Source organism: Stenella coeruleoalba, assembly GCF_951394435.1.
Source record: "Stenella coeruleoalba genome assembly, chromosome: 14".
Classification (NCBI taxonomy): Eukaryota; Metazoa; Chordata; class Mammalia; order Artiodactyla; family Delphinidae; genus Stenella; species Stenella coeruleoalba.
In genome coordinates this window covers 43,902,625-43,915,920 of record NC_137160.1, presented here as the reverse complement: position 1 = coordinate 43,915,920, position 13,296 = coordinate 43,902,625, and the positions used below count along the sequence as shown (strand labels likewise).

Below are 13,296 nucleotides of genomic sequence, written 5' to 3'. Positions count from 1 at the left end.
CTAGCAATGAGAAATGGATGGAAATTTAGAAAACAGCTGCTGCCCTAGAAGAGGTGCAGTTATTCAATCTAGAGTTACTTGCTAAAAGCCCTAGAGATTTTTAATGCAATCTTTTAAGGCTTAAACTGGATATTGCTGTAGTAGCTTAAAACTCTGCAGTAGCTTAGAAATCTGATGGGATGAAATCAATGATTAATGAAAAAATATGAATTCTCTTCAACCATAGGATACCTTCTTGTTTCATCAACTGAAAAACAATTGTCCAAAAATATCCCATATCTGCACTAAGATGCTAACAATTCCCTAGAAAATGTATTGTTGTGAAGATGGATGTGAGGACTTTCTACGTTGAGAATGACCAAGAACTGTCTTCCTCACTCAAGCTCTGATGCACTGCTGCTGTTGCCGAAATGCAGAGAAAATACTAAGATGGAAAGATTACCCAGGACACACAGCTAAAGACTGAATTAGCTCATACTCTACAGTTTCAAAAAAGTTATCTATTATGGAAAATTATAACACTATTCCCAAGAACATGATGTGACTTCTAAAAATATAATACTAATATCCTATAGTTTACCAAGTGCTCTCATTTTCATTGTCATATTTGAACAGCTACTAGGAAGGCAGAGAGAAATATTATTTATATTTTACAGATAATACAGAGGCTAATTTTCCAAGATCACAGAGCTATGCAAAGCAATTTAACACAGGGCTTGAGAGCAGATAACCTGGAATCAAAGAAACATAGATTCAAATCCTCTCTCTACTACATCTGAGCTGTGTCACTTTGGGTAGGTTTCTTAATGTCTCTGAGACTAAGTTTTCTCTTCTGTACAATTGTTATAAGAATGACATTTAACATTAGCGCACACAGTAAGTGCTGCTTTACACTACAGGACAATTTTCTTTCTTTTTCTGGGTAAGGAATATAAAACCAAGAGTCCTTCCCAAAAGAGCCTTTTCTGCCCTTATAACCTGGACCCTAGAATGTAACAGTACTACCGAAAATACAACATATAAAACAAAGAATATGTTCATTCAGTGCTGTTTGATGTAATACTATATTTCATCCTCAGTATTACCTTTAAGAAGTTCAGATACAACCAGTCATATATTCAAGAGAGAGAGAGACACAGAGAGAAGAATATGAGCCTCTAAATTATATCATGTAAAAAATAGAGGAATTGGGAATATTTATCTTAGAGAAGGTAAATCTCAAATAGACATCACAGCCTTTTCAAAGGATTATACCTGTTTTGTATAACATTAGAGATAAAACCTGGTCCAAAGACACGGGTTACAAGGAGAATAATTTAGGCACAGTAAAAGTAAGGCCTTCTGAGAATTAGAGTTCTCCAGACATGGAATAAGCTGCCAATGGATATACAGAGATTCTTACGATCGAGACTGTTCAAGCATAAGCTAGATGCCTAATAGCTGGTAACAAATTATAGACGAAAGGCAGCATTAAAGCAGAACAAGTGAACTAAATAGATTAAGTTCTCTTCCAACTTGTAAAGTCTATGATCTGAAACTACTTAGTTGATTAAACCATTAGTTGATTAAAACTTAACTTGCCAAATTGTCTTACTCATTATTACTTTACCTTTACAACACAGAGAACACCTTCATTAGTTTCTTTGTCTGTACTGATTTTGAAATGTCCATTTTCATTGCCCTTTAAAATAGTAAAATTGGCTCTCCAACTGGCAGTGTTAATTAAATCCTTATCTTCTATAGGTATTCGTAAGATTTCCACATTGAACGTATTTTCCTCTACTGATGCTTCATACTGAAACAGAGAAAGCGCATTAAAAACTTACTTTATAAAGGAAACTTTTACAAAGAAAGTAAAATGTTTCTTCCACTCCATAAGTACTTGTTCTTACAGCTTTTGCCTAGATTATTTTAAAACATGAATCACAAAAGCATTGTTTTACTAAGGGTTATCTTTTAAATGAATGAAGAACTTTGTTACAAATAAAAGACTAATGCTATGGTCTTTAACAAAAGGGAGAGAATATAAATACTATTATGAATAAATAAAAGGTATTTATACATCAGATATTTCATTTTATTGATAAAATAAACATGCATACTTCAAAGTATGATAAATATTTTATTAATTCAGATTAAATAAAGATAACAATAGAGATCAATTTTGATATTATCTACTTACAGCATTTTGTCTGAAAGTGGGTAAATTGTCATTTGAATCTTTTACTGTTATGATGCAAGTTGCTGTATTCATCAATCCAAAAAATTGACCATTCATGTCTTGCACTTTCATTATCATTGAGTACTTGTCTACAACCTGAAAACAAAGCAAATATTTAATTAGCTTTAAAAACCTTGTTTAGATTTATAAAGGAAACCTCAGTTGTTCACACTTCTATTGGTGTGTATCCATGCTTTTATTTGATTTCCCTATTTGTATATACCCAACGACATGGTAGACGGGAATAAAGCTGAAAAGGTAAGCAGAAATTCAATTACAAGATCCAGAGTAAGAATGTAGACTTATGCTTAAGCAGCAGGTAATGGGAAAGGTTTTATGCGAGTCATAGTGGGAGCACAAAATAGAAAGAGTTGAGTTTGAGAAAGAATATATTTAAAAGAAGGTCGAGCACAATTTGGAGTAAGCTGAGCTGAGGTTCAAAGAAACCAGTTAAAGGCTCCTGAAATAGTACAAAGCTGGGGCATTTGCAATGAGGACAAAAGGAAAGGGTGAGGAACGAGAGAAAGAGGGGGTGGAAGATGCTGCTCAGGTGTACTACCTGGATAACAGGCACACAGAAGTATCACCAACCAATACAGGAAGACAGCGGTTCTCTGAGGAAGTGAACACTGGCAAGGTTGGCAAGGAGAGGCAAAAAAAATGAGTTTTGTCTGGTGGATACTGAATTTTACGTTCCTATGGGAAATCTAAGGAGAAAGGTCCAGAAGACAGCTGGATAGATGGCCCTATAATTCAGGGGAGTTCAAGGCCAGAAACACCAATCTGGGAGTCAGCAGTATGTAGATAGTGGTTGAGATTATGGCAAGAATCTGATTTCCTGGGAGAGGTTAAAGGATGAGAAGAGCTGAGGATATAAGGAACAACAGCATTTCAAGCAGGAGGGAAGTAAGAAGACAAAGCAAAGGACAGACACTCAAAACAAAAGATCAGAGAAGCAGGAGGAGAACCAGAAATCCAAGAGAAGAGAGAGTTTTTATAATTGCCAGCACTAGAGAGAGTTTTGATGATTAACCTTTGGATTAGGCAGTTAGGTGGTCACTGTTGACTTCTGCGAATGGAGTTTGCAAATGGTGTGTTGATGATGAAATGGAGTCCCTGGTCTGTGACACAGTCACCTCTGTTGCCTTTCCTTCTATTTTACTCTTCTTTAGCCACTCTACTCCTTTTGTTCTTCTTCATTTTCTATTTCCCTCTCTCCCTTCCTTGGTCTTTATTTTACTCATCCTTCTTTCACGGCGGAAACCAACATTCCCACCCCGAAACGCTCCTTCCACAGGCTCCAGCACTCTCTGAGACCCTGCTTTTTCTTCCTCTAAATGCAGTTTCTCTAGCTCCCTTGTTCATTTCTTTACTTCCTGTATTGTCCCCTACAACACACCTCATGGTTGTTCCCCACAAAATCCCATTATATTTTTTTTGATCAAGCAAGCATATCTGGATTTGACCCCAAATCTGTATCTTACAAGCTGTGTAACCTTAACTTATTTAATTTCTCTAAGCCTCATTTGTCAATATTGAAAAATTAGGAAAAATCCTTGTTTTCACTTGATTACCGTATCATCTCTAAATATTCCACAGATTCAAAACACATTCATATTGTTCCCTTCAAACTTTCCCATTTATTATGGCCATTATGTATTTTATCACATAGCATGTCCTGACCCCACAAAAATAAAAATAATAATAAATAAAACCTTTGTGCTCTTTTTCATTCTTTTTTATAGGTTCTCACCACCTCTCCCTTTTGCTCTGACATCAAATCCTGCTGATTTCTTCTTTATAATATGTCTCCCAGTCGTATCGATCCTTCCATTTATGTTACTCTAGTTTTAGTGGGAACCACTGAAGTGTTCTAATAAAGCTACTTTGTACATATGAAATTGATTGATCTGCCTCAGTCAATAATGCAAGACTCTGAGTTAAATATGGGCTGATGAAATGGACAAGAGCAAGATCAGAAGATTCAGTGCAGTAATCTGACCTGGGCAAGTCAATCAATCCTTCTGTCACCTTTCTCCCCTATAGATTGGATATAACCTCTATCTAATCAAACAAGGAAATTATAAAGATGAGATCAAATTATGCATAAAGAATTTGAACATCAAGTGCTATACACGTAAAAATATGCTATTACTATCATTGAAATAGTGTTACAGATTTTTAATAATCAACTTTATCTCAACTAATCCTTTCCTGATTAAAAGTACATATCTATAATAACTGGATAGGGATCAGGGTATAATCTATACCCATGGAACAAGCAACACTAATTGTCCTACATGAGAATTGAGCTGGAACACTGAGCTGGAACCAACTAGCCATACACAAGAAATAAAGTATTATTCAATAATATCAACATTCATAGCAATATCTTTTTTTCTCACCCCTTCTGAACACCAGTTGATCTTTATTTCTATTCCTCATGGTTTCTCTTACATAAGGAAATAGAAATAATATAAAAACAGGTAACATAGCCAGGAATTCTTATTGTCTTATGCCTAAATAAAATAAAATGAGAAACTCCTAATCCACAGGATAGCAAATTATAGTAAATTGGGGGTGGTGGGTTCAACCCCAAGTAAAATGATAATCTACGGATTGTGAAAGCTACCTCTCTGTCCAAATAATGAGAGACTGTGATTACACCTGTGCTGGGATGCACAGAAAAGATCCCAGGTTTTCCTGGCGTCTGCTCCAAAATGCTATACATCAGGCGCGTATGCATCGTGTCTGGTTCATCTTTGTCTGTGGCACAAATCACTCCCACTGTAGTACCTACATGTTTAAAAAAAGAGTCTTTACTTTCCAGAATTGCAAAATATGTTTAGGCATATCTACACTTCTCAAATTCTTAACAGTGATGGTGGAAACCTAATTTACGATGTATTTCTTACCAGAGATATTCCATCTTTACACAGTACTGATGAAGATGACTTCAAATTTATAATATGAAACACTTTGATGCTGAGAATCAAGGCATACTCTTACTTTGCTCACAGCTTAAACTATTTGATAGTAAATTTATTAAAAACTTATTTAAATGGCATCCAAGAATAATTTCAACACATATTCCCACATACTGCAATAACTAACCTAGCTGGAGAGAGAAACCATGTCTCCTAAGCAATCCGATTTTTTTAAATCAAAGTTTTGATTAATAACTAAATCAAGGCTGACTTGGGTTATAACTGGATAGATGATGAAGTTGACCTTTTACATCTCAGTCTCTTTTCTATTCTATTTTTTGCTAGTTCTTGATTTGCTTCCTTCTCTTTCACCAGATTTGTATCCAAACCTCACTGCCCCCAGCCCCACTTAATCTTATTTCATACTATTTACCATTTAGGGAGAATTTAAGTTAACTGTTTCTGCAGTTAGAGCTATTAGTATTTTTCATCAGTATGGAAAGTAAGAATATTGCTCTGATAAAGGACTTCAGGTATCAAAGAGTACATACAGGTGGTATTTTTATAGTCTAAGGATAGTGTTCCAATGCCCATGAAATTATAATACATAGAACCACTTTGCCTATAGCCCTGTATGTGAGGTTGGCCTGAGGAACAATACATAGACACATACAATCATATACATATATATATGTGTATATATATATTCATTGAAATTTTATATTTGAGGGAAATAAAAGCCAAGTAAAACTATTAATGCAAGGAAGTATTAGTTTTAAATAATTTTGTCATTATATCCTTAAACTTTATATATGTGTGTATATGTGTGCTTAAGTATATATATATGTGTATACATATATATGTATACATAGATATAGATATAAATTTGTAGAGAATGTCCAAATACATACTTAAAAGTAACAAAAAGATTTCTGCCGTGGATCAATAGGAAGACATGAAGTAATAATCTTATTATTATAAGAAAATAAATTATCTTTTCATAGAAAGCTGTTTATAATCTTTATAAGACATACATTTTCTTCCTGCAATTTCATTGGCAGTCAGGAAGACATAAACACTATTTTAATTCTCTGGATACAGAACTCCTTTACTTACTACATAAAACCTTCCTAAAATCTTGACTTGAAAATTCTTTTCCATGAGTGCTATATTTCACTATTCATTGAGCACCCTTTGCCCAAACCCTCTGTGTGTGAGTTAAGGCAAACTCAGAGAACACCTTCAGAGTACCACAGCCTTAACAGGGCTGAACCTACTGGTGTGATATGCTTAAAGTATTCTGGGTTAATCTGGGCATCAAAGTGTTTGCCCTAGATCCTTCTCTGTTACTACCAAAGAGAACAGAATGTTCAACAAAGAGTCTAAAACCAATCATCCCTCTTTGAAAACAGAAAAATGTAAGAGTCATAGACTTGTGAGGTTAAAAACATTATAAGTCAACAAACATAATTAACTCATTTTATAGATCAGAGAACTTAAAGGAACTTCCATTAGTTCCCACAGTGAAATAATAACAGACCCTGAATCAAAAACTAGGTTTCCTAAACTCCAAAGCAACAATAATTTTTTTAATTGTACCACGTGAGTAATAAAGAGGTTAACATCTATGACATCAAATTATCAAACTAAAATATAAAAGGAAAGAGCAGTTACAACAATCCACTGAAGATCTAAGTAACTCCTAGAAACTTTAATAAGCAAGTTAGCTAATCCTCTATGGTTGAGTTCACTTCCTTTCAACTTTATTGTGAGTGGTTATTCTCCATATTGCAAGTCTCAGAAGACATTAAGAATGCCACATTTAAGGGCCTATTGAAGTGAAACACTTTGGTTTTCCACATGTGAGAGCAAGTGTTTAGGATGGAGAACACACAAAGTTTCTCTGAAGTTATTCCTGTATTCACTCTAAATTGGAAGTAGTAAAGTAGTAGTTTAAAGAGAAGAGACAATATAGATAAGAGATTAAAAAATTGTATCCTCAGTGGATATCATTCAATACCTTCCTAAATAAAACCTAATAAAACTATGTACATTGATTTTAGTTTTATCGTACATTCTACCCTGCATGTCCTCCCTTGGAGCTAGGAATAATGATAAACCCACATAATAATAAGATGAAATAAAGTATATAAGCCAAATATGGTACAAAGCTTGAATAACTGTTATCTGCCTTTATAATTCATTGGTATCATACCAACAACACTACAAACTCCTATAATACCTTGTAAATTACACATTGATTAGATTTGATAGGATTAAATGTATTCTGGTAAGTAGCTATTGGTCCAGTGTCATCTCAGGATGATCTGGCTTTGAGTAAAAACTCAACCTCTCAAACAAAGTATATAAACATTTAACATAGCACATTTTACTCCTACAAGTTGTCTTACCAGTTCTACTGCTTTCTGAAACTTCAAAATTATAAATTGCTTCTGTGAAAATAGGGTGGTTGTCATTTTCATCCTCCACTCTGATGGGCAGTGGAAGAGGTAAGTCTGCTGTATACCCATCTGCAGTTGACGCATGGGCAATCAGCTGTAAAACAGTGAAAAGCTAGTTCAACAGTCCATTATAAAAGATTCCAGCATGAAAGAATACTATGCTTTATCTACTACCTTCTCTGCAAATCTTTTCAATAATAAATCACTTCAAAAATTCCTGTTCAATGCTTCTTTAGTTATCAAAACATCAAACACAGAAAGACTTTAACTACAGTTAAAAGTATCCAATGTTTGGTAGAAGTGCCTACACTTCAAATAAAACCTAGGTCAGAGTACAGAGAATCAGAGACTACTCAGGTCATGAGACTAAGGAATTAAATGTGAATATGGAGACGTGGATTACAGTCCTTATTCTCCCCATAATCATAAAATTGTATTGGGAAGAACAGTTAACCTCCCTGCAATGGGGAAAATCCTGACTATATCATCTAAATGAGCCAATGACTCCCGACTTTGTCACTACTGAGCCCCTTTATTGTTTAATCTCATAGATCACATATTTGTAAGAGGTTTTCTAACAAAATACATTTAACAGTTTCCACATTACTAATTAATCAAAAGCAATGTAATGTCAAATAGAACTTATTTCTTTTTTTCATTTGTAAATGATTTTTTAATATAAACAATTTTTCCATAGTTAAAAGTGCACTATTTCAATTATAAAAGAAACATCCTTATCATGATAAATTTAAAAATTCTGTAAAGTACAAAAGAAGAAAAGAAAAATCCATGACCTACTACCCAGAGATAAGTACTGTTCACATTTGATGTATTCCTTCAGTCCCTTCTGTGTATATATTTGTACACAAAAATTGAGATCATACTACTGTAAGCTTATATCCTTTTTTTCCAAAAAGCAAACAAACGACTTTATGCTGTAACCATTTCCCAAAGCCCTTAAACATGCTTTGAAAATGGGATTTATTGGCAGTCTAATAATCTACCACATAGACATACTGTAATTTATTTAACTAGACCCCTATCGGTGGACAAATAGAACGTATTTCTATTCAGCATGTGATTACAACACTGAGTTGAAATTTTTCCAGCCAAGAGCAAAGAAATGTCATGTGGTGAACATCAGTCAAGTTTACTTACCCAGCATCTCTTCCCTCTTCATTTAGGAAGAGAATCCCTCTTTCCTATGGGGAATCGGTCCCCCTGTACCACATGACCCCAGAGCATTGACCATATTACACTGAAAATTGTCTGAATGATTCCCCATTGATGTAAGTTCATCCACATCAGAATGCTGGCTTATTATGCCTTGTTTGGACTTGGTCTCCCAGTTTTGCTTCCTTATATACTTCTTGGATATCATCAGATAATTAGACAGGTGGAACAAAGACCAAAAAAGGAAAAACAAAAAACACAGAGCAGAAGAGGGACACTGGAAGAGGACCCTTCCAATCAACTGTGGCCCTGTCTTGGAGAGAGGAGAAAGTACCACGACCAGAGAGAGAAAGAGAATCTCATAAGCAAAACCAACTCCTGCAAATTTGCTGGAATTTACATCCAAATACAATTAAATTTCTTGGCTTCATTTGAGGCTTACCTAATACAAGTTGAGATAAAGAGCAGACCAAGTATTCCAAAATATTACACAATCTATTTCCTTTGTCTTTCAGATCCCCTCTAAGAAGAAGTTCAGAAGACAGGAAAGAGTAGATGCGCTATCAGAAGTTTAGTTTAAACTATGATTATAGTTTAATCATTTAAAGTTATGTGTATCAATAAAAGTCCTACATCAAAAACATCATATTCTTCACGATCCACAGGCCGGGTACAATACAGATTTCCAGTGTCTCTTTCTATGAAAAACAGATTTAGAGGTTCTTGGTCAACTCCACGCCCACTTATTGAGTAGAAGACGGTATAGTTCTGTGCCGCGTCAGATTGAACCTAAGAGGAAAAAGCATATGTAAAAAATTTTTCATGAAAATGCTATTTTTAAATACAACTTATATGTTTATATATATTTTTATTTTAAAGAGATGACTTTAATAATATAATAATCACCTTTGTCACTTCATCAACATGCAAAATGGTAATGAACAATGGTAATTTGGCAAAAGATTTTTTTAAACTGCTCAAATTTAATGAAAACAATGTTCAACATAAATAGTAGCCAAAGACAACCTCATATTAAGGCACAGTTTCCCATCTAGTGATTTGGCAAAGGTAGAAAAAAGCAATAATACCCACTGTGGACAGGGGTGAGGTAAACAGGGATTCTCATATACTGTTGAAAGGAATGCCAGTTGTAATGTTCCTTAGGGAGGGGAATTAACAAAAATTAAAAGAATGAGAATAAATAGGGAAGACTCTTCCTGGTAGAGGAAACAGGAAGCGCAAAACAACCAGACCAGGGTCGTTGGCCACTGTAGTTGGAATAGACAGAACTATGGGAAAAGGAAGTCGGAGAGGAGGACGAATGCAGTAATAGGGCCACGGCATGTAAGAGATTCCAAGGATGCTGACTTCTGCTTGGAGTCAGATGGGGAGCCAATGGAGAATTTAGACAAGAGTAGTATCTGATTTATATTTTAGAAGGAGAATTCTTGGTGTTCTGTTAAGATTAGACTTGGGTGGGCAGGTAAAGGAAGAAGCAGGAAGGCCATTTAGAAAGTTACTGCAAGAATTCAGGGGAGAGAGAACTGTTTGTTAGACCAGCGTGGTAGCAATAGGGGTTGTGAGAAGTGGTTAGATTCTGGATATAATTTGAAGATACAGCCAACAGAATGTGCCAGTTGGTTGGCTGCATGGTGTGAAGACAGAAGTCAGGGATGACACTATGTCAGTGGGTGCAAGTATCCCCTGATGTCTATTCTGCCTATCTTCCTTAGTATTAGAATTTGCAGTTGAGCACAAGGTTGCCTGGAAGAAAGACTTTTCTCAGTCTCCCTTGCAATTAGGTATGACCACACAAAAAGGTCAGGTCAATAGGGTGTGTGCAAAAATAATACATGCAGGGGCTTCCCTGGTGGCGCAGTGGTTGAGAGTCCGCCTGCCGATGCAGGGGACACGGGTTCGTGCCCTGGTGCTGGAAGATCCCACATGCCGCGGAGCGGCTGGGCCCGTGAGCCATGGCCGCTGAGCCTGCGCATCCGGAGCCTGTGCTCCACAACGGGAGAGGCCACAACAGTGAGAAGCCCGTGTACCGCAAAATAATAATAATAATAATAATAATAATACATGCAGGATCTAGACTGTACTCTAGAAAGTGGAGGAGTTGTGTTCCCTCAATGGGACACAGTGATGAGCCATCTTCAACCTGGAAGGATGGCCAAGCTTAAAACGGAAAGAATCCTGGGCCCCTGGTGATTTCTCAAATTAGAATCTCTTTACCAGATCACACGTTGACATGAAAGGACTAAATCTCTGTCATGCTTTAGCCACTACGATTTGAGATCTTGGTAAAATGTGGCTATATCCTTATCCTATTATAATACAGGAATTAAAATTTTAACTATAAAGAATGGATGGATATGGTAAATTGGGGCTCAACATCGATTTCACCTCCTTCTACTGTGTCCTCTCATAGTGTAGATATTAGAAAGATTCAGATAAAAACAAACCAAAAACTCTCCCTTTTCCAGGGTCTCTTGAAACAAGAGTTCTGAATTAAAATACAGACAGTCAGGTGCGCTTGCATGAAATTTGGAAGCCATAAGGGAGATAGATGCCTCCTTTTTGCTGCTTCTACTGTTTTTGCTGACTCTTTGTGGTGCAATTTTTTCTTCTTTTTTCCTGCAGCAGCAGAAGTTCTAATGGTTTTTCACAGACTTCGTGGATGCTGAGAGACAGGATATAGATCAATCTTTTTGTGAACACTGATGGGAGCAGTTAAGATTGTTTTGGAGCTGCAGTTGGAGGAGCAGCTTCCTGCCTGTGGTGGTTCCTTGCCCAGTGCAGCTTCCTGACCATGGCAGTGGCACTCTGGCTCTAAAATGACTGGCTTCCCCATCATGAAGAAAGCAGTATGTCCCTTGGCTATAGATTCTGTGGGGTAGATAGGAGATTCGTTCCTGAAAATTCAACCTAAAGTTTGTTTCTTGAGCCTTCCCAACAATTCTGTAAACTGTTTAATACACGATCGTAAATCCCTCTGTTAATTCCTTAAAGAGAATTGTGCTCTCCGCAACTAAAACCTTACCGAATGGACTCTACTGCCCCAGGAACTGAAAGGATGCAGCTGCCATTAACTGAGAGGGGAGGATATTTTTTATAAGAAAACGCAAACATTTGATTTTTATACGTTAAGTTTGAAATGTCTACTGAAATTCCAAGTGGGAATATTAATTAGGCAACTTGGGCTGGAGATATGAAGTCTTAAGTTTCCAATGTATAAAAAGTACTTAGGGGCTTCCCTGATGGCGCAGTGGTTGAGAGTCTGCCTGCCGATGCAGGGGACACGGGTTTGTGCCCCGGTCCAGGAAGATCCCACATGCCGCGGAGCAGCTGGGCCCGTGAGCCATGGCTGCTGAGCCTGCGCGTCCGGAGCCTATGCTCCGCAACGGGAGACGCCACAACAGTGAGAGGCCCGCGTACCGCAAAAAAAAAAAAAAAAAAGTACTTAAAGCTATGAGGCTGGATGAGATCACCGAGAGAGTGAATATAAATAAACATTACACAAGGTTCATAGTCTGAGCCCTGGAGCTCTCCAAATTTAGAGACTGAGGGGTCAGGGTGGTGAGGGTTAGGAGGATGTGGGAATGAAGAAGAACCAGCGAAACATACTAAGAAGAAGTGGCCAGTGAGAAAAGTGGAAAACTAGGTGAATGTTGTCCTAGAAGCGACATGAAGGAGGGACAGGTCGGCTAAATCAAATGGACACACGACAAGGCAATGAGTACTAGAAGTGGTGACTGGTTTAACAGCGCAAAGACCAAAATTACCTCTGACCAGTATAAGTTTGGTAAACAGAAGTCATTTCTTAATACGCTTTCACCAGTGCTTAAAGTACAATAATCTAAGAGAAGAAACCAGGGTCCAGAACTGGATAGAATTTTCTACAAGTGTGAAAGACACTGGAAGCATAGTTAAAAACATAAACAAGTAGGACACAGGTGGCACCACTGGTATTAAACATCAACCACAGTAATAGAAATGTAAGGGAAAAAGGCAAGCATAATGCCATAGCCTCAGCTCAGTCGTTATTTCCATTGTGTATATTCCATTTGGATCTTTATGCAAAGTAAACCTGACCCTGCTTAAAAACGTCTTGTTTTTAGGAAAAAGTTAAACTATCTAGCAGAGCACACCTGGCCAGTTCTGGGTGGACCCTACCTGCCTCTTCTGCCCCATCTCCCTGCTCCACGCCCATCACACACAGGAAGGCTAAGCTCCGTGAGCTCCCGCGAGGAGCCGTGCTTGCTTGCACCTCTGTCCCCCTCTCTTCTTCCACAGTGATTTACCTGCATGACACTCTCCCATCCTTCAGGCTTTAGCTCAGATGCCTCCCCCTCTAAGTCTTTTTTCTGTTTTTTACAGCATTTCAGCCCATGAATTCTCAAATCACCCCGACCCAGCCCCATCTCAGCACTCGTCATGCAGTATTGCAATCATTTGCCTACTTCTGTCTTCCTCACTAGACTCATAAAATACATGACAGCAAAGGCCATGA

At 37.1% G+C, this 13,296-nt stretch overlaps 1 protein-coding gene across 2 annotated transcripts in view; it reads right to left on the bottom strand.

Moving 5' to 3' along the window:
- The window catches only part of DSC3 (desmocollin 3), a 42,491-nt gene that overhangs the window by 17,744 nt on the left and 11,451 nt on the right, over positions 1-13,296 (bottom strand). For both annotated transcript variants that reach the window (XM_079942952.1, XM_079942953.1), the window contains exons 5-9: positions 9,417-9,572; positions 7,560-7,704; positions 4,854-5,017; positions 2,183-2,317; positions 1,610-1,795 (exon numbers count right to left, since the gene is read on the bottom strand). In XM_079942952.1, coding sequence (XP_079799078.1) covers positions 1,610-1,795; positions 2,183-2,317; positions 4,854-5,017; positions 7,560-7,704; positions 9,417-9,572 — 786 coding nt within the window. The remainder of the gene's footprint in view (positions 1-1,609; positions 1,796-2,182; positions 2,318-4,853; positions 5,018-7,559; positions 7,705-9,416; positions 9,573-13,296) is intronic.